General features: G+C 37.4%; 1 protein-coding gene and 1 long non-coding RNA gene across 8 annotated transcripts in view; both read right to left on the bottom strand.

The window, feature by feature from the left end:
- LOC123875385 (sodium channel protein 60E-like) overlaps positions 1-26107 on the bottom strand; it is a 218095-nt gene that overhangs the window by 101816 nt on the left and 90172 nt on the right. For all 7 annotated transcript variants that reach the window (XM_045921182.1, XM_045921183.1, XM_045921185.1 and 4 more), the window contains exon 2: positions 17429-17966. In XM_045921182.1, the coding sequence (XP_045777138.1) occupies positions 17429-17893 (465 nt within the window). In that variant the 5' untranslated portion in view covers positions 17894-17966. The remainder of the gene's footprint in view (positions 1-17428; positions 17967-26107) is intronic.
- Positions 1136-16407, bottom strand: LOC123875416. Its single transcript, XR_006798136.1, has 3 exons — positions 16376-16407; positions 11056-11059; positions 1136-1240 (listed from the first exon to the last, which is right to left on the bottom strand). It is a non-coding gene; the product is annotated as an uncharacterized LOC123875416 (long non-coding RNA).

The raw sequence follows: 26107 nt of genomic DNA, 5'->3' as shown, positions 1-26107 counted from the left end.
CGTAGCGGAGCTCTACGTCATTGCATGTAATAATATGTGCTACAATCATGCTACGTGGTTACGAATGCTACGAAAATGCCGCGTAGGCTTTTCAGGCTACGTTTTGTATTTTTATTGATTTGCATTTTGCTTCTATATAATTTTTTATATCAGTAGCCTAGCTTTTTCCCGCACCTTCGCCTGCTTGTACATCCTCAATATTCTTCCTTAGTGCTGGTCTACGTTAAAGAGAGAATAATAAGAGAAGACACATGCAAAATTTCAAATTTACGCAATTCCAACCCATACTCTATTATCAAGTAATAATTACATTCATTATCATCATCATCAATCAATTACCATTTCACTATTGTGCATGAGAAGTGTATCACGCTGGTCAAGTGCGGATTGGCAGATTTTTACATCTTTTTGAGAATTCATGGAGAACCCTTAGAATATTTTCCTTCAATGCTAGTGATATTCGTCCGGGCTCAAACCTTGAACCTCCAGCATAAGAGGCCGATATCTTAACCACTAATCCAACACCGATTTTAATTTAATGACAACATAACGCGATGCAGCTCGACAAAAACAGAATTACACTCTCAAACAAACCATTCATTTAGGTTTTATGAATTCCGTTATTTCCCTTTAATCAAAGTAAATTGCACTTGTATGAATGCGGCTGCATAGCGTATATCTGCGGACTCTCTGGTTCATAGTTCAAATGCAGATTAAATTGTGGCCTCGTGTATATTTTTCCTGTGTTGACGTCATTCTTTCTAAAAAGATAATCGAATATGTATGTAAATATATTATCTACTCAGTGCGACTCTTTGTTTTTCCGAAATAAAAAGTACTATTTGTTGACTTGCAGGATACAAGCTATGCATCAAGTAAACTCTAGGCAAAAAAAAAGTAAACTCTAGGCTGGTACGTTTTTCATAATAAATAATATCGTAGGTATCTTCGAGTTTTTTGCTGGTTCTTCTCAGTAGGAAACATTCCGACCCAGTGGTATGTGCATATGACGATTCAAAAGTACTTGTAAAAGTTTAATCAAATGAAAAGTGTTTTATTTATTTTTCGTGTCAGACAAAGTATATTGATTATATTGCCCTTTTGCTAAACCGGTGTCGTGTAAGACAGCTCTAAAGGTCACAACTCATTAAAACCACCCGGCACCCGACCTGCACCGCCTCGCCTCGTGTGGTTAGTATTCTTTATATGGACTTCTATGGACATACGCTCACTACAACAACTGTATAGCACCGAGCAAGGCGTTCCGATGACAAGATTAGTTGAATTGTATCAAGTGAAACCCAACACAGCAGAGACGTTGAATAAAGGAGTCATATTATATCTTTAGATGACGATAGATCTTCCAATAATCTGATGGCGATGCACACACGTCACCGCTCAGCTCCATTCATTACCTTGACTTATCCTTTACTTTAGTCGAAATACATCCTTAAGCTTAATTCGGAAAAGATACATTAAAAGTTCAACAAGTTTAACCTATGACGGTGAATTTCAGCCCGCCTCATAAACCAGTAAGTTATTGAGGCATAAAATAACTGAAATACTGGGATTTCTGTAAAGAAGGAACGAGGGGGAAATCTTTTATCTTATTTGATAGTTTTCAGGAGACAAAGCGGGGGTTTGCGCTTAGTTCTACTCGTAGTTCACCAATGAACACTGCAGAATATAAAATAGGTTCTTTCTATTCATGCACATCGCGACCCAGATTCTGCGACTCGTTCATATTGCTGTTAATGCCTGTCGCTACAATGGACATATTATACAAGTCGCTGGAACAGGTGTGCCATATAAAATGACACTTATTTTTTGTGCCGATTTGAAGCGCCCCACGAAGCGTACAGGAATTAAAATTGGCACTTTGTGTCAAATGGGCTTCTTGTTGACACTATATTGACATCACTAACATTTTGGCCCAAGTACGTTCAAACGACGCTCACTGCTACTATCAAAATGGTGAAAACCAAGTCGGCAATCACAGGTCTAGCGTGTATTAATTAATAAAGGTCCATGATTAAAACGAATCGAAGCAAAGGTTACGACCATATTAAATAAATATATTATATTAGGTATAGTTACTAACCCCGATATACCTAATACCAAAATTAGTCGTAAAGTAATTCATTTTAAACGGCCAGTGTATTGTAATATTAAATATCAGTAGGTGCTGAAACGCCATTTGTTATGAGTGATAATTTTCATTGTCGGAAACAGAAGCAATTCATCACTTTATTTATAGATTTTGAGTGAAACGTAAATACCGAAAAACGCTTCACGAATTTACATTTTCCATTATGGTAGGTAAAAACATTTGTATTCGGAATTGATTTCAGCCAAATTTCAGCTAAAAATATTTGACACGTTTTATTTTGCTGGCCGCGAGACGCGCTCCGCATAAATGTCATATCGATTACGGGATTCTGAATTTTATTTTTGGGTGACGAGTATTTTCAATCTCCCACATCAAAGTGAAGCTTGAAGACCATTAACAGCGTACGGCTGATTTATGCTGACCGTACCGATTCCCGTAGCATGAACTGGGTGCAAATGCTACGAATATTTTATATGGACTAGTGCATGTCACGTCCACGACACAGACACATATATCTAGCGAGTTTGTAAACACTCGGTCTAAAGTTCTATTCACATACTATGTGGAGCCAGGATAGTTCAAACACAGGGATCCAAATGGTTTCGTTCATTTTACTGTAGGTATCTGTTGATATTTCTTCATCTTAATAATAAGTAGTATCATTTCTTCATAGTAATCATTACAATGTATTACGTCAAGTTCTTCTTTAAATATACTAACTAGATAGAACTAACTTATAGTTTTAAAAAACTTCCCTTGCTATATGAAAAGCTTTAAGAATAGAATATGTATATGCTTGACTGCAGTCACATCTAATGGTAGGTGGTAATGCACCTAAGATTAAGAACGCCTGTCTAGAAGATGCCTGTTCACTGTCCTTTTAAAGGATATTATAAGGCGAGAAAACAGAAGCCGGAAGGCAAGTATAAGAATATCGGTTGCAATTAATTAAAATGTAACAAAATAAGGCGAGTCATTGCCTTGCCTAGCAGGCGCGCATAGCTTCCGTAATGAGGGGCATTTCACGGGAATTGAGTCGACAAAATTTGTACAGTCATCCTTTTCCCCTACGTCACTACGAACTGTTTATAGAAAAATATTTGAGTGAAATGTGGCGTGTGAACGTGTGGCCATTATTTGGACAGGGTAAAAGCATTCGGCCAACGACTCAACACCTTGACATAAAAGTACAGATTTACCTAAAACCGGCACGTGACGTGCCGTGTTATTCATTGCGTTTGGTGCGTACTGATATAAAGTCATTCGAATATTGAGTATTTGAAAAATTGATTATTGAGTATGGAAGTATGGATATACTTCCATACTTTTTATTAATATCATAAATGCGAAAATGTGTCTGTCTATATATTCTGTCTGCTAGATTTTTGCGGCCCATCTGTTGAATCGATTTTGATGTTTGGTACAGAGTTAGCTTGCATTTAGGCTACTTTTGGTACCGGAAAATCAAAGAGCCACGGGATTTTTAAAAACCTAAATCGAATCGCGGACGCAGTTGCGGGAATCATCTAGTCTAGTCACACTAATATTATAAAGGAGAAAGTTTGTATGTATGTGTGTGTGTGTGTGTGTGTGTGTGTGTGTGTGTGTGTGTGTGTGTGTGTGTGTATGTTTGTTACTCCTTCACGCAAAAACTACTGGACGGATTGGGCTGAAATTTAGAATGGAGATAGATTATACCCTGGATTAGCACATAGGCTACTTTTTATCCCGGAAAATCAAAGAGTTCCCACGGGAATTTTAAAAACCTAAATCGAATCGCGGACGAAGTTGCGGGAATCATCTAGTCTAGTAAGAAATAAAAATGCAAACGTGCGACTTTATTCTCTTTACGAAAAGCCAAAATAGTTATGGGTTGCGAATTTATAGTTTAGATTACATAATTATATATTAGGAGATTGTGGATAGGTACCCTGGTTACCGCAAAATGCATACAAGACGTATACTTGGAGAATGGTGTTTGGCGCTAACCAGTAAACAGATAGTTAAACTAGAAGCAAAGTCTAGGGCGATTAAACAAGACCACGTCCTTAGGCTACACGCATGTAGTCAGTGAAATCATCCCGGTGCATCACAGCTAGTTACGGGGAAATATTGATTGGAAAATTATTAAGGTGAACGCCCACTTATCCGAGCTAAACGCGTCGAACGAGTCATATACAGACAGATTTCATATACAGAATTCTAAAATTCGTTTCGTTTGACTCGTTCGGCTCGGATAAGTGTGCGTTTACCTTTACATATCGGCGCTGCTCCACTTTGCCTGTCGACGGTCACTTAACGGCCGGACTTTGCTCACTGAACTAGATACAATTTCGCTTCTATTCGCTCCTGTTCCACAGAGTGACGTTGGGTATATTATGATATGAAGAAGATAAATAACTTTTACAAGATAGGATAAATGAAAATTGATACTACCATTAAATTGCTAACCTACGTTTGCGCAAACCTACTTAATAAAAATTTATTGAATTAATTAAAAGTCGAATGTATGCTGATCACGACGAAGATATGTATTGTACTAATTATCTGGTATTCTTATACTTAGAATCAAGCTTGCTCGTTGAGTAAGTATCCTAGTCTAAACGTTTCAGAGGTAGGAGTTTTTTTTTTTTTGATAATAATGCGGAGGTCTCCGATATCATACCGTAAACGCCTCGACTAAGGGTATTAGATTTCGACTCTTGGGTTTTATTCCTGTACCTCTACATATTTAAAACCCTAAGGTCCCATGTAAGATAAATAAATAAATAGTGACTTGTGGGTACTAGCATAGTTGACGACAGTTAGGTACCTTGACAAGACGTCGAAGCTTCGACGTTACTGGGAGGCGTAAAATGTTCCCACAATCAAATCGAGAGTTTCCTCATAGTCCGGTTAATTTAGACATAAAATAGTGGTCAATAACAAAAGTTCCTACAGAGCCAAATATTGGTGGAAAACTGAGGTTTACCATTACAAATAAAGTGTTAAAAATCCCCATCAATCCATCGTCACATGATATGCACATACAAAACGCGCCGAGTACACTACCACAGAGTAGCGAACAGACTCAAAGCTTCATACAAGCACACACTACCTCACAGGTGGCGTAGAAATGTGTGCATGTCATGTATAATGTGACTCTTAGAATCGCGATATCTCAGAAATGGTAACTCTTAAGAAAAAAAATTATAAAAAATCATTTTTGTAGAAGATTTTAAGATCTACAACTTCGGACTGAGATTTTTTTGATAAAACTTACCGTTTTCGAGAAAAACCTAAAAACCTCAAATTTTGACCTTTGACCCCGAATAACTTATGTAGCACACATAGGATCGATGGGGATTTTTAACACTTTATTTGTAATGGTAATACCCTAGCTCTCCACCATTATTTGGCTCTGTGAGAATTTTTGTTATTTTTAAATGTCTATATTCACTGGACTATGACTCTAATTCACTCTGGTACTTGTATAGTGGAGGTTCATTGTGAAATCAAATATTGTGACCGGTGGCAAAGTGGGACAGTGCAGATGAAAGCTAGCATGACTATTGAATTTTCACTCTGACCACCTCTGACACCCCGAATGCTTTAATTTCTTATGACACGAACATTTTGAAAGCAAACAAATATTTTGCTTTCAAATTTGGCGTTGGAGTCGTGGTAGAATGGTTAGCTTAATAATTTGACTAATTTCTTAAACTGATCACTTTCAAGTAAAGCATTTTTATGTAATCATGTGAAGATGATACTGCCATTGGCGCAATTAAACTGCCAGTAGCCTACTTTGTCGCATTAGTTTACAAATTGCGAAAAACCAAATTAAATTTGAATTTCGCGAATTAAAGTGGAAGTCACTCACGACATTATTTATTATTATTAAAATACAAGAATAAATAAAATTTAAAATGCTATTATTACAAAGCAAGATTTACCCCAGCTTCTTGAACATAATGTTTGAGTGAAAACTATAAATCCCAACTGAGCAAATACTTTTGAGTTTATTCACAACAACGTACGAGAATGCAACAAGCTGCACAATCGACTGGATATTTTGTACACATTGTATAGCTCTTGACAAACTCTCGAGCGCACTAGAGGGCGGAATGCCAATATTGATTGGCACTTCACTACAGCCACTTAGCCTAGCTTGTGTCGCCTATGCATGTCACAGTAAGCACAAAAAATTAATGAAATAAGGAAATAGCTTGATAAATTATCTTTCCCGCATTTTGTCCTAAGACTTGATAAACCGGTAGTTAGACAATTACTTCATGTAAAAATGTGTCAAATATCTGAGACTCTTATTGAATTAGGATTAGTACTTCTAAATCACTGCAGTCTCTATAACTACAAACACTTTCCATCTCCGAAGATATTCATCAAATCTTCACCAAAATATGGGACCACCTGCACAGTATACCCTTTTAAACAAAAAAAAAATCCAAATCGGTCCAAGGGTCTTTGAGTAATCGGGTAACATACATAAAAAAAAAGATTCCGACGAATTGAGAACCTCCTCCTTTATTGGAAGTCGGTTAAAAAGATGATGCCCGCTACTACGTTCAGGTGGATTTAGGATTTTGTGTACTCCCGCGGCAACTCTTTGATATTCCCGGACAAAAAATCTATGTCCATTAGGATTTATTAGGATGCATACTATCCCCATGAAAACCGGTTAAACGGATAGGCCGTGAAAAGCTAGTAGACAGACAGACCGACAGACACACGTTCGTATTATAAGTATTACAATAGTAGGGAGCATGAATTCCCTCAAAAGAAAAACGATAGTCCAACTTTACTTCACTATTGATTGGAAATGGTGTCCCCACAACTTTAAATTCAAAATTCCAAACGTCGCGACTGCCTTTTAGATTGAACCAAAACTTTCCAAAAGTTGCATTTGAACACCGGCAACTATTCATGAGGCAATTTTAATTCGAAGTGGACTCGAGGCGGGCTCGATAACCCTACATTTACTTGGCTGTATAAAGGCATTGCTTTATGTACCTAGCTTCTATGTTATAAGAAATAAGAGCTCTTTTTGTAGAGCAGTTTAGTTTTTCATGTGATTTACTAATAGCGGATATCAAGGTTGGTGAGTTTGGATGGTTTCCAAAACGTTCAATACTTTACTGCTTTAAAAGGCTTATCTGGAGTTATTGGTGATTATTTCACTTTCCAAACTATTCATGAATCCTTAGGCACTCTAAACTTATTATACTTATAACTTACCTACACTTAGGTATATTAGTGAAACGTTTATTGCAGGCCTATGCCCCAGCGGAATTACCGCGGTTTAATCAGTCAGTCTCAGTGACAAATCAGTCAGTCAATCAGGGTATTATAAGTCTATAATATGTACCTACTTAAAGGTTGTTTTTATCAAACCGCCCGCCCCCATTAACGTGGTGGTAAGTATCACTTTATATTTTGTCCCAAGAATTTTTACGCCATTTTAACTCTGCGAAAACTTTTCACAATGAACGAAAATTGAAAAGTTTAAAGGCAAATTCTGTAAGGAAGTTATTTTATGACCTAATAAATCTTTTTGTCGCTGTGTTAAAAAGCGTAAATATAAAAAGAACAACAGGAAGATGGAACGTTTCAATTTGTAGATTGGCAAAGAGAAAAAACGGAATATATAGCTATATATCCTATCCGCGGAATAAAGTTATAGCACCCTCTCTATTTTTGTATAGGATTATGACAGAGAGAGCACTATAATACTAACTTCATTCCGGGATAGTATACCCTAGTAAAAAACAGCAATTGAAAAAGTATTTGTTAACATACCTATCATACTATATTATGTTCTTTAATACATACAATATATATACATACATCTCATTATTATTATAATATTTGAATGCCTTAGTACATCTACTATCCTCGCATTCGATTTGTAAGTTAAGCAGGCTGCGACTGTGTCGCAATTACAACTTTAATTGCGTCTGTTACGCTTCGATCGCTCGTAAGGCGTAGTGTGCAAAGACTCTAAAACTTTACGTTTCAGGGAATACGTAGTAAAAGAAGGGAGCCTGTATTGTCAATCAGTTCGTCCATTATTTGTCCGTTTGTCCATCGGTCGTCCGAGAGGAAGACAACATAATATGTGTGTTGCATCCATACTAATATTATGAATGCGAAAATGTGTCTGTCTGTCTGTCTGTCTGCTACGTTTTCGCGGCCCAACCGCTGAACCGATTTTAATGAAATATGGTACAGACTTGGGATACATCCCGGGGAAGGTCATAGGCTACTTTTTATCAAAGTTCCTACGGGATTTAACAAAAACCGAAATCCACGCGGGCGAAGCCGCAGGCATCTTCTAGTTGATTATAATTTTGACATTTGACATGTTTTTTACAAGTTTGTCACAAATTCCGCGGAAAAAGTATGGCGCTCTATCTATTACGTACTTACTCGTACTAATGATAGAGGTAAATATCTCGGTAGACTTTAACCATTTTGAGAAATCTGAAAAATTAGAAATTAGTTGGTGACTCAAAAAAGTTAGCACCTACTGAGATTTTGGCCTTCAATATTTGTATGAGATTCCATAAAACAGAGAGCGCTATGCTAACTTCTTTCCGTGGATAGGGTACAGTATGATAACTAGTTAGTCTTAACTGGGGTTAGGAAAAGTTAAAACGATGACCAATATTTTGGTTTAACTTAATGTGAACTCTACCATGTATTAAGTTTAACAACTTACAAACAAATATTATTAGATAAAAGCCAAAGGAAATACAATTATGAGGAACCATTGTGTTCCATGTAGACGACTAAAACTAGGGTTAAACCTTATTTCAGGTAACTACCTTATGATTGATTGTTCATCGCACGGAATCGGTATTTTAGTACCTACCTAATATAAAAATAACTTACTTATATTTTACCTATTGTGTCCAGTGTCCTTGACCTAGTTAGATGGGGCTTGGTTTAAATTTTAATGCAACAGTTTTAGTAAAAAAAGATACCGACGAATTGAGAATCTCCTTCCTTTTTTGTAATCGGTTAAAAAATGTATAACTGGCCACAACTTACATAAATACGACGTTTATAAAAGCTTTCGTATCCGATGACCATGGGCTCAGAGTCTGAAACGCAAACGCCGCAAATACCTAGGCTTTAGTCCTTACTAATGACTGAATATTTACTGTATATTCTATTATATTTTACTTAGAGCCTCAATAGCTCAACCGGTAAAGGAGTGGACTGAAAACCGAAAGGTCGACGGTTCAAACCCCGCCCGTTGCACTATTGTCGTACCTACTCCTAGCACAAGCATGACGCTTAGTTGGAGAGGAAAAGGGAATATTAGTCATTTAACATGGCTAATATACTTGTTTTGACGTGACAACGTCTTATAATTCGATAGAGCCGGCTGCACGCACGAAAAAACATGTCTCATGCGGCGTTACCTCGCTCTGAGGCGTTCCATGTAAGGCTTGAAGTGCAAGCGAGAGCGCGGAACGAGCGACAAAGAAGCACAATCGGCCTTTGTTGTCACGTTCAACTATCGTCAGTAAACCGACTTTACAGAGAACCAATTTTTTTTTTTTTAAACTTAACTTACTTATTTACTGGTCACTATAAATATTACAATAGGCATTAGCAATTTACTAAGAAAAATCATTTTCCCCTAACAATCTGTTACGCTCCGCTTTCTTTCACCACGGGAAGTAAATAATAGCAAATTAAGCTTCATTTATAACAAAACAACAGTTTCTCGGAATACGAGGGAGGATTAAATACAGATTACCTGTAGGTACCTTTTTAACTTCGCTACCAAGATTTTTCCGATGAGTTTTATTTTCTTGCAGATGATTGAAATACAAATGTAAATTAAAAATTTACAACACCTCGGACAAGTGAAGGTTACGGTAAATTTCAAACGGCTGAACCGATTTTCTTGGATTATAGCTAAGAACACTCTCGATCAAGTCACCTTCAAAAAAAAAACTAAATTAAAATCGGTTTATTAGTTTAGGAGCTACAATGCCACAGACAGATACATAGATACACACATCAAACTTATAACATACTTTTTACATAATTTTTGTAAAAATCAAATAATGTAAAGGCACGTCTAAAATTGGCTGTGGAATTTCGTTATAAACTATAATAAAAATGTTATCTAAAGTTATCTGAATAGGAAATCATAAAACTTCTGGCTGCCTTTAAAGTTCAATTTTCTTGGTAGTATGTTAGTGGAAGTAAGTTACTGACGTATGGTAATAGTTGTGAATTAAGTTGGAAAAAATTGTTTTATCTTAGTATGGATCTGTATATTACTGTAACAAAATAGTGCAAATCTTTTGAACAAATTGACGATCGCCTGGTAATCGGAGTAACAGCTCAGTGCCTCGGTGAAACGGGGAAAATGCTGATGAGGCGGCAGTTACGATTTGTTTGAGCTACGTTTAAGGAAGGAGTACAAAAAAAGTACAAATAAGAACGAATGCGATTATATGCGCCTACTCGGCGCGTCTTTTTTATTTTAGGGAAGTTGAACCTGATGAATTTATTTTATTGCTGACACGTTAGTGCTTTGCTTTCTATAAGCTAAATATGTACCTTATGGAAAAAGGTGACGGACTGACTGATCTATGAAGGCACAGCTCAAATGATTGGAAGAACCGACTGAAATTAAGCAAATACATAGCTATTATGACTTGGGCATTCGCTTAGAATGGGTTTTTGATAATTCAACTCCTAAAGGAGTAAGGGTGGTTACATAGTCACGCTTAGCGCCAGCGCAGGCGGCATGCGCGGCTTGTAATCGTGTTGATGACCGCGCAAAACTATGAAACGTGTTTAGTATTTCCCCCCCAACCCAAGAATTTCATGGAAATCGTGACATACTTAAGTTGGACTTTACATTACCTATAGTGATGAAAGTGTGTGTGAAAGTGCGACATTTTTCAAGTTGTACCTACCTATCTATGAAAATTGGTATTTGGTTTTCGGTTAAAATAAAGAAATAGGTACGTGTCTCCTTATTTACGGAAGCTCCACTTCTCGCCGATGTTCATAAAATGAAGACAGACAGACAGCAGAGTGATATTAATAGGGCTCCCTTTTGCTACGGAACCATGAAAGGATACTTAGTTCTGGTAACCCAAAACTAGCACGTATATTTCACACCAGCATTAATATCTTTGAGGGTAAAATATTAACATATCAGAACAGCCTGAGCCTACCGGGCCTAAATTAAATTCTGTAAAGTACTGACGCGGCAGAATTCAACATGTTACTAGTTCCCTAGCGAAATACGTTTGCAGAGGCGCGGCACGTACCATTGCGTTCTCTCATATTCGTACCCTTCCCCGAACGTGGATCAAACAAATTGCAGACTCTTACTAACATTTCCCCGATGTTTACTGAATATCCATATTCCTTTTAAATACCAGTAAATTCGGTAGATAATACAAAATAAGAATTAAGGTCCCCTTAGTCGTGGCTGGCTTTACAGGGAAAAGTAAGTAGCTTTCATCATCATCATCATCATCATCATCAGCCTGTGGACGTCCACGGCTGGACATAGGCCTCCCCTAAAGAGCGCCACCACACCCGGTCCGCAGCCTTCCTCATCCAGCCTCTACAAGTAGCTTTAAATAAACACTATCCGTCCACGTGGATTCATAACTTTTTAATCCCTTTGATTTTCCGGAATAAAAAGTAAACTTTGTCCATATCCAGGATGCAAAACTATTTCTATACCAAGTAAATAATGCCAACAACTTCGTCCGCGCGGCACGTACCGTTCTTTCATATTCGTAACCTTCCTCGAACGTGGATCAAACAAATTGCAGAATCTTACTAACATTTTCCCGATGTTTACTGAGTACCTACCTATATTCTTTTTACATACAAGTGAATACGGCAGATAACATAAAACAACTGTAAATTAAAAATTTATAACACCCCCGACAAGTGAAGGTTATAGTAACTAGAAAAGCGCTGATAACTTTCAAACGGCTGAACCGATTTTCTTGGATTATATAGCTAAAAAAATCTCGATCAAGCCACCTTTAAAATTAAAATCGGTTTATTAGTTTAGGAGCTACGATACCACAGACAGATACACAGATACACACGTCAAACTTATAACACCCCTCTTTTTGGGTCGGGGGTTAATAAGTTTCTTAGTCTCGGTTTGGTATAGTAATAACAAGTTGCTTTAATATATTTAATAATTATGCATCACTAAATGCGAAAGTATGTTTGTTTGGTTGGTTCGTCCTTCAAACACGTTGCAACGAAACAACAGATCAACATGGTTTTTGCATGGGTTCACTGGATATAGTTTAAAGACCTGGAAGTCACATAGACTACTTTTTATCCCAGAAAATCAAAAAGTGTCTGCGGGATTTTTAAAGCCTAAATCCACGCGGATGAAGTCGCGGTCTTTAATAAGTGCTTCAGTTAGATACTCAACAGATTTCAACGATATTCGGAACACAGATAGTTTGCATCCTGAGATAACAAAGGATTCCTACGGGATTTTAAGAAAATCTAAATCCATAGAAGTTGTTGGGTTAAGCTTTTATCATAATAAAATCTTTAGGCTGCAATTATAGGTAAAGTTAAAGACATCGAGAGCGTCATAGGTTACTTTTCATCCCGGAAATCAAAGACTTCCCACGGCATTTTTAATAACCTAAATCCACGCGGACGAAGTCGCGGCATCCTTTAGTTAGGTATAAAATATGTGAAAGTGTGTTACGCCACAACGGAACAACGGATCAAAGTGATTTTTTTTGTATGAATATAGGTAGTTAAAGTCCTGAAGAATGAGAAAGGCTATTTTTTATCCCTAAAAATTAATAAGTTCCCACGGAATCTTTAAAAACCTATATCCACGTCGCGGGTATCAGCTCGTAGAAATAATAAATTGCTTAACATTTTAAATGGTTGAAGAGTTAAAATGTTGGCTTTAGAATTCTGAGCAACAAGTTGACCACTAATCAGATAAGAGCTGTCGGGGCAACACCGGTCACTTTCCTAAGCAAATGTTGCTGCCGTGTGGTTAGCGATGTTCTGATAATACAAACTTAATGTAAATAAGATAGTTCGATGTAATAGGTCGGTATATTTTATGTAGTTCACAGTTGGCTATAAAAGTAATTACGCGCACACACACAATCGCTCGCACGCACGCACGCACGCACGCACGCACGCACGCACGCAGCCAAGCATGCACCCACACACACACACCCACCCACCCAGCCACCCACCCAGCCACCCACCTACACACACACACACACACACACACACACACACACACACACACACACTTCTGCTATGACCGTCCCGTCCGTCCGTCTGTCATTAGGCTGTATCTCATGTACCGTAATAGATAGAGAGTTGAAATGTTGTAGTTGTATTTATATTGCACTAAATTGATAAATGTCACTCGTCGTGTGCGAGTCTTAGCCATTGTTTTTGAACACGTGTGTATCCATACATCGATGTTATCCCTACGCTATCATCAATATCCATATTATAATAATTTGATCTTATGTATTAAGTTTCAAATGGGATAAACTCATGGTAAAAAACATATTTCCGTAATAAGTATCCTAGTTTCAAAACAACTTGACAGAAAATAGAGAAGTAATATGTTTTACTTGTTATGTCATTCATTACTTTTTATGACATCATTCCAAAACACTTGTTCGGTTCTCGACTGGTCGAATTTCTGCTGAATTGCCACTTGTCTTCCCAACGAGAGTTTTATTGAAATTCTTGTATTCGCAAAGGTAAAAATGAAATACGGATTTATTAAAAAATTTCACGACACTGCTTTACGACAATGGAAGCTTGGTATCAAATACTTTCAATCTTTTATCTATACATATAATAAAATTGTAGAAAAGTGGTGTCTGTACAATGGAAATATATAAAAAAAAAGTAGCAGGGGTTGTTATTATATCGATGCCGAACCCGAAATTGTAATTAATTTTTTTTTTGTCTGTTTGTCTGTTTGTCTGTGTGTTTGTGCACGCTAATATCAGAAACGGCTTATTCGATTTGCTTATTCGATTTAAATACGGTTTTCACTAATATATTGTAGTAAACTTCACTTAACATTTAGTGTTTATTTCATGTCAATCGGTTCATAAATAAAAAAGTTATGTCAATTTAAAGAATCACGGCGCCTCGCGCCTGAGCGTCCGTGGCTATATAAAGCGCGAAAAGTCGCTATTCCACGCGAACGAAGTCGCGGGCACAGCTAGTCCAATAATATTACTAGAAATATTTCATTTATTATATGAAATGAGAAAAGTTTATTTGTTAAGAAAGTAATTAAATAATACTACCGTACTTATTTTCAATAGCAAACATTTTTAATCAATTTCCAAAAAGGAGAAAAAGTATTTTTTTCTGGTATAAATATAGATAGTTGCCATCCATCTACAGATTGCTGTAGGCCTTTTCATTTAAGAAAAAATCCTTAATTGACTCAAGTTATGACCTTGAATCGAAGCATAAAAAAGTTTTGGAGATTGCCCCTTAATAATTTTCGTCCTCTAAGTTGACGCATGAGATTGTAAATAGCATTCATAGAGTTTATCCTCATAATATCTGCAAAATCAAGGCAATATTGCAGAGTAAGATATTTATCCAGTTATTTACCAAAGCCATGGTAGGACTTATGTTTTCCGATTGTATACTGATGTGAACTTGTGTTACAAAAACTTGTAGATATTGGTGCGTAAACACCGCGCCAATAGGTAGGTACTTATCTAAATAGTATATGCTACGCGAATGCCTTTACACACAAAAACATACGAATTTGTCTTTACTTTTCGAAATAGCTTGATCTTAGTTTGATCTTTGTTTATATTATATTCGTTTAAAAAAGTAAACGGGCAGTATCAGTCCATCAACAGATTATAAAACAGCTCTACTGGTATTGAAATTTTCATATTCAAATGCACATACTTGACACAGATACGTGTTAAACTATTAATGTATGCGAAAATTTCCGCTGTGCTTTCCATGAGAAAGCATAGGGATCATTTAATATGCAAAAGCGCCACTAGTTACGTCACTTTGGGAATGTATTTTGCTCTATTTAAATGTAGAAAAGCGACACATGTATTCACACCCGGCGCGATGCACCTCACAATGCACTAGAGGGCATATGAATGTTTACTTTAGTTTTCCTTAGTTTTCTTAAAAAATAAACAAATCGCAGTCCTCCTTCGCGTATGTAAGCGATACGATTTGGCCAGTGCTTTTTTTTAAAAAAATATTAGCCAAGTTTATTATGCTGACTAATATTCCCCTTTCCCCTCCAAGTAAGCGTAAAGCTTGTGCCAGGAGTGGGTACGACAATAGTGCAACGGCTAAGGTTTGAACCGGCGACCTTTCGGTTTTCAGTCCGCTCCTATCAAGGTTAGATTTTCACTTAATATCATGATTTCATAACAAGATTGTATGGACCGCGTATAAATAAATAAATAAATAAACGTTTATTTCAGAAATTTCCATCCATAGATTGTTAGTATGTTAATAACAATTTTTCCTCAATTGCTAAGTTAGTATTGTTAGTTTATTAGTAACTAGCTTACGCCCGCGACTTCGTCCGCGTGGATTTAGGTTTTTTGAAATCCCGTGGGAACTCTGGTTTTCTGGGATAAAAAGTAGCCTATGTGCTAATCCAGGATATTATCTATCTCCATTCCGAATTTCAGCCAAATCCGTCCAGTAGTTTTTGCGTGAAGGAGTAACAAACATACACACACACACACACACACACACACACACACACATACAAACTTTCGCCTTTATAATATTAGTGTGATTACAATTGCTTACACTCGCCCAATAGCTACCTCCACACAGTGGTATAGTGCGCCTCTAGGGAAAAGCTACTTGTTTACGCTTATGTCCGCCGCTGTGGATATTGTTTTCATAGTAAAATGCAACACAGTACTAAAACACCTTTTCAGTCGTATTCGTCATCATTTTAACTAGGAATTGTAATCCAGCATTGTTTTCAATTTTACAGGATTGGTGCTAATCCTGCGAGCTTCCCGGCTACGGCCATGCCCCTATTATTATTAGTGATAAAACCGAAATATAATATTAACAGTATGTATTCAAATACGGCTCTGATCTACAATGACATAGGTCTCGTTATTGTGGTTTATGGGTGTCACGAAAAAATTGAAATAAATTATTCTGTTATTCTACCATGGAAGACAAAATATTGACCCATACATACTCTTTTCATTGTTTAATAACTTTTTGATTTTGAATCAAATATTTAAATATACCTACTATTAGGTAACTGAAAGCTAAAATCTTTAATATAAAACTAATTTGGTTCATTTTCATCACTTTTGGCAAAGCGGGTCAGATTACGCGTGTTTACCTTTCTTGCAGAAAATTAATAAACAACTGTTGCAACATTAAAAATATTCGTGCTCGTAGTTCAAAGTCTTGTTATAGGCGATTAAAGTTGGTAGCACAATAGCGGCTATAAATTTTGCTAAGCTTTCCACTTTACGACTCCTGGTCGAGAATAACGATTCTTGTGGTTAATATTTAAACAAATTGAACATTAACTTTTATGTCATGCATTAGGTGATTCGAAACGAAAGCTTCCAATATTGTGTTGCTATTGATTTTTTTTTAAATTACAGACTAGTGCTTGGCTGTAATCAGACCCGCTAGCAAGTGATGATGCAGCCTAAAATGCAACGCGCTTGCCGAGAAGTTGCCTATTCACTCTTGACTAGAATTGGTGTTTTGTCTCTGTTGAATATAAAAAATTATGAAACTGGATTCATAAATAATATTTATTTTTTACTAGCATCCCGCCTCAGCTTCGCACGGGTAGCTTATTGCAATTTTCGTAGGAATATCTAACCTTTGTTACTCAGGAATAATGTAGCTTTTTACTGGTGTAAGATATTTCAAAATCGGTTGTTCAGTTGTTTCAGAGATTACCCCCTACAAACAAACTCACAAACTTTACCTATTTTTAATATTAGTATAGATGAATCCAGTTTTCAGTCCCATTTTCATTTAAATTCTAGAATTTCATTTCGGCTAAAATTCCAATTAACTTTTATTTTCAATTCCTGTAGTATACGATACAGAAATATATCTTGTGCGTTGCGATTTGTTGCGATGTGGCAACATAATTTTTTTAAATTTATTGCCCGCCTTAGATTCTAATTCGTAACCATCATGAAACTAGAAATCAGCTTGTTATGGATCCCAATTTTACGCATCTTATTTTTCTAAACACTAACTTGTAACTATAATGTCTACAATTTGAAAGCGACATACCTCATCGTAAATGAAATTGTCGATCTCCTCGAGCGGGCGTCCGTACAGCTTGGGCGGGAAGGGTTCGAACTTCCTCGGCAGCCGGGCTCCGTCTTCCACGCTGAGCCGGCGCCGAGGCATGAAGCCGAACTCCCGCACGAGCTGCGCGCCGCGCGAGCCGGCGCGCTTGGCGGAGTCGCGCGTGAACGGGGTGACGACCGCCCGCGGCTCCCCGTCGCTGCGCTTCGCCGGCTCCGAGAACGTGACGTCGAGCGCGATGCGCAGCTCCTCGCGGCGCGGCCGCTGCTCGGGCGCGTCGAGCGCATCGCGGGACTGCGACGCCACGAGCGGCGCCGCCGCCTCCGGGTTCGTGGCCTCGAGCGTCCTCACGATCTCGCCCAGCAGCCGCGAGCCGTCGATCTCTTCTCCGGGCGAGTTGAGCGGCGCCGGCGGCGGGAACGACAGCCGCCTCTCGTCCTCCTCCATGCCGCTACGAGCCCATCGCCCCGGCCGGCTCTATTTGCGGACCGATGACGCCATTTTCGCGTAATACTGCCACCTGTAAACAAGATAAAGTTCTAAATTAAACCCCCACTTCTCTTACAAACGCTGAAATACAGTAATTTTTTTTCTGAACTCCCACGGCTGGTATGGGGTTACGTAATAGAGAGAGCGCTAAACTAACTACATTCCGCGAGCGTCATTACATAGCATACATTTGACAGATGAAGTCTCGAGGTTTCATGCGATATGTACCGCCCACCCTCCACTGCTAAACATGCAGGAAAAGCTAGCCACCAAGCCAGCAATACGCACCACCACCACGTAGCACGACATACAAATCCCAAAACCACTCGAGGCATATTTCGCCCCGACATCGGAGCATCATCAGATGTAGACCTTACAATGACCAATTGCAAAGAACACACACACACACACACACACACACACACGCAGATATGTCTGACGGATTATAGCAAATTAAGTTTTTGGTTCCTTGTTTAACATGGACTTCCGCAAGGTAACACTTGCTTCTATACAACATATTTTATACTAAGCAGTAAGCACACGGGTAAAAAATGTGTCGTAAATCTTGTATGTCGGTTTAAAATGGTTTGTTTACGGGATTCGACGTCCGTTTTCGTTAGTTATTTCGTTGAATACGGCCATTAAGGCACGTTTTGTTGCGCTGGATGGATGATTTATCGAATGTAAAGTATCATTAAAAACGTTTGCTGGCTGTGTAGTTTTTATTTCTGTTTTCGGGTAATTTTTTAGCCTTTATTTATTGGAAAGCACTAAAGTATTCAAAATTTCCACTCGTAGATCATTAGCGCTACGAATATACGTAGCACTTTATTCTTCACTAGAGGATGCCCGGGACTTCGTTCGCGTGGATTTAGGTTTCTAAAGATCCCGTGGGAACTGTTTGATTTTCCGGGATAAAAGTTGCCTATGTCAATTACAGGGATATAAGCTAACCCTGTAGCAAATTTCGTCAGAATCAGTTGCACTGTTGGGCCGTGAAAAGGTAGCAGGCAGACAGACAGACACACTCGCATTTATAATACATATTAGAATGGATATGGACCAGCTGATGCTCGCAACTTCGTCCACGTGAAGTTTGGTTATTAAAAATTCTATGCCTAAATCTATGCCTAACAGATAACTTTCAGATTCATTTTTCCGGCATGTTCCCAATGAGTTTTGTAAAACAATTGGAAAATAACCAGACAAGAACTGGATCAATCAACGCTGTTGAGCGAACAATGCGAGAACAATGAATGCCATATACCTACCTAGCTACATGAAGAGAAAATAAATGGAAAACCAATCTTGTCTGCGCTCAAAGACGTAATGTTGCGATTTATAAATATTTTCACTATATTGCGCTTTTCATTGACAGTGTCGAAATTGGTTTTAGGGTTCCGTACCATAAAATGAAAAAGGAACTTTTGTAGGGTCACTTCATTGTCTGTTTGCCTGTCTGTCTATTTGCCTGTCTGTCTGTTTGCCGTGTCTGTCAAGAAAAGGGTTATCAAAACCTATAGGGTACTTCCTGTTGACTTAGAATCATGAAGTAGGTATGTAGGTTTTATAGCACAAGTAATGGAAAATTCTGAAAACCGTGAATTTGTGGATACATCACAAAAAAAAAATTAAAATGAGTTCACGAAAAAATTTATTTACTGTAGACAGTGCAGTCTGTAATTTACTTGCAGTATCTATACTAATAAATAAAATTGAAGTGTCGTGTCTGTTTGAACGGGCTAATCTTCGGAATGGCTAAACCTATTTTGACGGGACTTTCACAGACAAGTAGAGAATGAACCAAGGAGTAACATAGGCTACTTTTTTAAACGACTTTGTAAAATGAAGTTGTGTTTTTTTAACTATGTACCTATACTGATATCTCCGAGATTTCTGAACCGATTTGTGTAATTTTTTTTTAAATCGTTAAGGGAACTTAGTGACATTGTTCCATAAAAAAAGTGTGAAATAAAAATTAAATTGAAAATTTAAAAAACCCCCGACACATAAACCTCTAAAAAGTAAAAAAATAATAGGTAAGTATGTATGGGCCCTTTAAGAATAGTATAAATAGTAAAGTTTTTATCCAAGCGCTCGTTGCGCCAGGGGACCGCTACCTATCATAAACTATGAAAGTCATCTGTTGTAGAAAGAATAGTCTTTAGCGGTCCCCCGACGCAACGAACGCTTGGATAAAAACTTTACTATTTATACTATTCTTAAAGGGCCCATACATACTTACCTATTATTTTTTTACTTTTTAGAGGTTTATGTGTCGGGGGTTTTTTAAATTTTCAATTTAATTTTTATTTCACACTTTTTAAACTTTTATTCATAAATTACCGTTTATTTGTGCCATTCTAAAACCCAATTTCTATAATAATATAAATCCAATAAGGCAGCTAATATCTCTTCAAAAGTAACATCAATGTTATGTTAATTATACGTTCCATGAAATATTTTTAACCGAACATCACTAAATCAAGAATTATCTGAATGACTCACAAAGTATTCACTCATAGTTTAACACGACCAAAACGAAATATCTCTTTCTAACATGTCGTTGCTTTAAAAATGTACCTATTTTACGTAGTCGTATAATAGTTCGCTTTTTTTAAGATATACGATTAAATTGAAATCGACTTTCATCCGATGAAATAAGGAATAAAGTGGCTTGTATGTCATTTTGTTTGTTATTGCATGTCAAATTTTTATTTGACATAACTTTCAAAAACCGGTCAAGTGCGAGTCTGCCTCACACATGAAGAGTTCCGTACAAGTTTTTTTTTATGTAATGACAATTCAGTTGTCGGATTTTTCTGTTTACTTGGGCCACAGGAGTAGAGTGCTTGGGCTATAAGATATTGCTACCTGCCTTTCATGATTCTACGTAAACGGGAAGTACCCAATTTATAAGTTTTGATTCTCTTGAAAGATGACACACAGACAGACAACGAAGTGGTGAAGGAAAACATCGTCAGGAAACCTGCATGCTTAAGAGTTGGCCATAATGCTCCCTCAAAGGTGCGTGAGGTCTGCCAATACGTGCTTGGCCAGTGTGGTAACTTCTCATTCTGAGAGGAGACTTGTGCTCAGTAGTGAGCCGGCGATGGGTTGATCCTGATGATGATGAATTTTAAACGTATTTTGTCAAAGTAAATAAGCTGAGTTCAAGCAGATAAAATATAAAGAAGGTGCGCCTAATGCATCATCCAAACCTGCGCGACAAAGCGATTACGATGCGGGAACCTCAGCCGCGCGGAGGGTCATCGCCTCCTACGATATTTAATGGTGCCATGCACACCTACGCGACTACATCTTTTTTTTTCTACAGATACCTACTGAACCCTAAAAATAGTTTGACTATGGCTTGACTATGGTTTGGGTTTGGGTTGATTGTTCGTGGCCTTTGGTTGACTGTTGGATATTATAATTGAATTGATGTTTTCTCGTTTAACTGTGATTATAATATTTTATAAATTAGAAACTCCGCGCCTACGATCCAAAGTATCGGAGTTTTCCAAAACATTATTTTCAAATAAATAATTATGTATCTAAGCAACGTCCATCTTGACAGCTTGACATTTGCCAATTGACATAATATTATGAACCTCTGTTACAATAGTGAAAGATCCCAGGGCCACCAGCCGTCACGTATTTTCTGACGAACGAAATGTGGACGATTGAGTAGTGTTAGTATGTACTAAGAACGCATGCCTACAGACCTGCTAGCTTGCTTAGACGGCCAATTTTCAGGTATCAGGTAATCAAGGTACATAAAAACATTACTTACCTCATGTAAATTCTCCAATTTTTTTAATTTTTAGCTGATTTTTTTTTATATTAATAATTAATTGACATAAGTAAACTATAAGAGAGTGAGAGAGAAGTCAATATATCCTAATACATGTCTTACTCAGTCTCATGCGCGTAGATAATGATGCCCTCGCGCTCAAACCCACAGAGGCATTAAAATTGAATTTAGGGGATAATTGGATCTGGATCGGTCTGTCTTCTTGTAAAAGGTTTTAAAATAGTTGTCTGGTGGACATATATAAAAATGGAGCATCAGAATTTACGTGCAGTTAAGTAATTACTTATTTTGGGAGCTTTAAAGCGTCTGCAAAGCAATACGGCCGACGCGGGAAGTGTCTGGGAGTATTGGCGACATATTTTTAAGGATATTGCCTAAAATATACGTAAAAATCAGTTTGGAGAATTTACGTGAGGTAAGTAATGGTTTTATGTACTTTGATTATCAGATACCTGAAAATTGGCCGTCTAAGCAAGCTAGCACGTAGGCTAGGCATGCTTTCTTAGTACTTACTAACACTACTCAATCGTACATATTTCCGGTGTCAGAAAATACGTAACCTCTGGTGGTCCTGGGATAAAAGTAATAAGAAAACCAGAAAAGAGCTGATAACTTCCAAACGGCTGAACCAATTTTTTTGGATTATAGCTAAGAACACTCTCGATCAAGCCACCTTTCAAACAAAAAAAACTAAATTAAAATCGGTTCATTCGTTTAGGCGCTACGAGGCCACAGACAGATACACAGATACACCGATACACAGATACACAGATACACAGATACACAGATACACAGATACACAGATACACACGTCAAACTTATAACACCCCTCTTTTTGGGTCGGGGGTTAAAAATTTGGATTCGAACTCCTCAATCCACCAGGAGATCTGACCAATCTACGCGGGCGAAGTTGCGGGCATCATCTAGTTCTACTAAAAGTGTTTATCTATCTTGTACTATATAGTACGGAACCTTTGATGTGCGAGCTCGACTCGCATTTGAACGGTTTTTATTACAATTTAACTGTTGAACGGACTATAATAAGTATAACTTTACAATAATGCTATAATTTCATATAATATTTTTGTCCCACATCAGCGATTGGGATACGTTCTTTGATTAATTAGTCTCACCAGTTTTATATTTTCAACTAATAAAATTTGTAAAAATTATCGCTCTGTCAGTTTTTCCCGACGCATAATATTTTCCCGAAAAGGGTGTTAATACAAGCGTGTTACAGCTTTAGACTTCATCATCCATCATACTCCGATGAGATTGTAAAATATAAAAGAGAATCTCATTTACAACACTCACGCTTTCAAAATGTTACAAAACCCTTCACATAAAACACTGTCCTACTAAAGTAGATGGAGCGAGAATTTTCAAGCAGAAATATTGCAGTGCGGACAGTTTTCGATCAAGAATTCTTACAGACTTAATACTATTGAGAATGATGGAATGTTGGAACCATTGTTGTCCCTTGTATTCGTCTCAGAAGTATTTTGCGGAGAAAAGATCTATTTTCTCACAAACTGACGTTTGATACTCAAAAGGTTTTTCTGCAAAGACCGAATAGCAAAATGAGTTTTTTTTTCAGGAACTCTTAATTACGTCCCTCATTATTTTAACTAGGTTGTAGATGTTGCCCTCGACTTTGCCAGCGTAACAGTTTTTCACTGACGATAGAAGGTACTTTTTACTCCGGAAAATCAAAGAGTTCCTAAGGGTTAAAAGTATCTTATATCCGTCTCCGGAAGCTATCTCTGTACCAAAAAGATGATGTCTGTGACTTCGTCGGTGTAAAAGGTTTTTTTGTAAATCCCGTGAGGACTTTCCGGGACAAAAAATAGCCATGTCCTTTCCTGGGATGCAAGCTTTTGTCAAAATCGGTTGAACGGATGGGTCGTGAAATGCTAGCACACTTTCGCATTTATAATATAGAATAATCTCATTTTCCTATTCGGTACGTTCAGGGTTCCACCTCGGGTACGCACATTTACTTTTCGGAACTAAGTACGAATAAGCGATTATGTGTTACTATACTTACTTACTTGTTAAACATCGTGAGGAAACTGTATACTTGAGAGTTTTCCATTCAAAGATGTATGAAGTCTGGATATCCGCGCACGCATGAGTCAGGACCTTCTCATTCTGAGAGGAGACCCGCGCTCAACAGTGACGATGATGATAATTTTTTGTTTTATTTAATCCTTCTGCCTTTTCAACAAAGAACGTTTTATTTTCCTCCTTCTTTTTAACCGGATAAGAATATCCGGATTTGATATTAAAAGATATTTTGCTGAAACGGCACGAGTCGAGTGAAATATTACTTTTGTACCAGTAATAAAACGATTTGAAAGATCACGAGAGCAGTAAAGAATAAGAGTTTTTATTTTCATAAACGCCTCGATATTACCTAACTAAAAAATAAACGAATCTTTTCTTTCTTATAGGTACTTTTGTAAGTAGTTATATATTTTTTTGGAGGATAAAGTTACATCTAGATAACATTTTAATGCAATCTATTAAACATATAAAATCATAACTCATCCTTTTGGCTTTGCCGTACTCGGGTAAAAAGACGGCTATAAGGCCGACAGACAGACATCAAGGCCATTCCACTCCATAAGTGTTCCGTTTTTGGGCTTCTATACTTGAAGGATGCCAACGGGATCCTGTTACTAAGCCTCCGCTGTCCATCCATCCGTCCGTCTGTCTGTCAGCGAGCTGTATCTCGTTAATCGTGGTAGGTAGAGTGTCGAAATTTTCACAGAATGTGTGTGTCTATTGCCGCTATGAAAACAAACAATAAAAACTTCACAAGTGTAAATTAAAAATTTTCAACACCCCCGACAAATCATTTTCAAATAAATAATTATGTATATCTAGGCAACGTCCATCTTGACAGCTTGACATTTGTCAATTGACACTTGAATATTATGAACCTAAGGGTTATCTAACCTTCTTTTCTACAAGAAAACTAGAAAATAGCTAATAACTTTTAAACGGCTGAACCAATTTTTTTGGATTATAGCTAAGAACACTCTCGATCAAGCCACCTTTCAAACAAAAAAAAGTAAATTAAAATCGGTTCATTCGTTTAGGCGCTACGATGCCACAGACAGATACACAGATACACAGATACACACGTCAAACTTATAACACCCCTCTTTTTGGGTCGGGGGTTAAAAATGTCTGCCATGATAATTTAAAAAAGTGTTATTTCTTGCACGATGGTACGAAAGCCTTCATGTGCGAGTCCAATTCACACTTGACCGATTTTTTTACTTTGAAGCAAGGAACACATTCCAATGTGTTTCTTCCAAAAAACTCCAAAAATACCACAAAAATTCCAAAAAATAGCATTCTGCGAAGCAAATGTATTTCCCATTACCTACTGGGGGTTGTAATCCCACGTCATTATTCAAATCATCATTATCATCACCATCGTCAACCAATCGCCGGCTCACTACAGAGCACGGGTCTCCTCTCAGAATGAGAAGGGTTATTCATTTATAGTGGTAGGAATTTTCTTAAGATTATAATGCCTGGACAAAAAGAAATTTATAATCCCTATGTTAATAAATCAGGTAATGGAAGCAGGTAAGGTAGGTAGGATTGAATGAATACTTTGCTCTGTGAAAACACAATTTTTTCAACACGAAAAGCTAAATTCAATTCCATTTTCCTTTTCCTTTCCTTGAACAGATTTATATCTAAAACTTGCTGTCACTGGTGGAGAAACAAGATTTCTCACATTTTTATGTAACAGAATATAAACTAAGAATTGATACAGTAAGTACTACTACTTTTATAAGTCGCATCGGCAAAATTATTTTGGGTAGAGTGCGCTTGCAACAACCAAATGTAATAAGTACAGACGACCTAAATGGTCCTAACCTAAATTTTTTAAGGTTTTTAGTTTTAGGTTCATTATTTTAATAATTAAGATTTTAGATGTTATAATTGTAAATTAATAAACCTCAAACCTTAAAATTAAAAAAAAAAATTGGTTGTCTGTAAAGTCGGTTTACTGACGATAGTTGAACGTGACAACAAAGGCCGATCGCGGCGTTACCTCGCGTTACCTCGCCTGCGGCGAGGTAACGCCGCATGAGTCATGTTTTTTCGTACGTGCAGCCGGCTGTATCGAATTATAAGACGTTGTCACGTCAAAAAAAATACAGACCTTATTGCTTGACATTAAGATTCTAAACATAAGAACAACAGAAACTCAGCGCTACCTCGTTTATAATTCGCGCGTACAATAGGTACGTGGCACGTAGGTAATAGACGCGTTTTACCTACCAATAAAACGCTTATTAATTTACTTACCTTACTCGATGCTTAAACAA

The sequence above is a fragment of the Maniola jurtina genome, chromosome 20, assembly GCF_905333055.1.
Source record: "Maniola jurtina chromosome 20, ilManJurt1.1, whole genome shotgun sequence".
Classification (NCBI taxonomy): domain Eukaryota; kingdom Metazoa; phylum Arthropoda; class Insecta; order Lepidoptera; family Nymphalidae; genus Maniola; species Maniola jurtina.
This window is presented reverse-complemented; position numbering and strand designations above follow the sequence as displayed.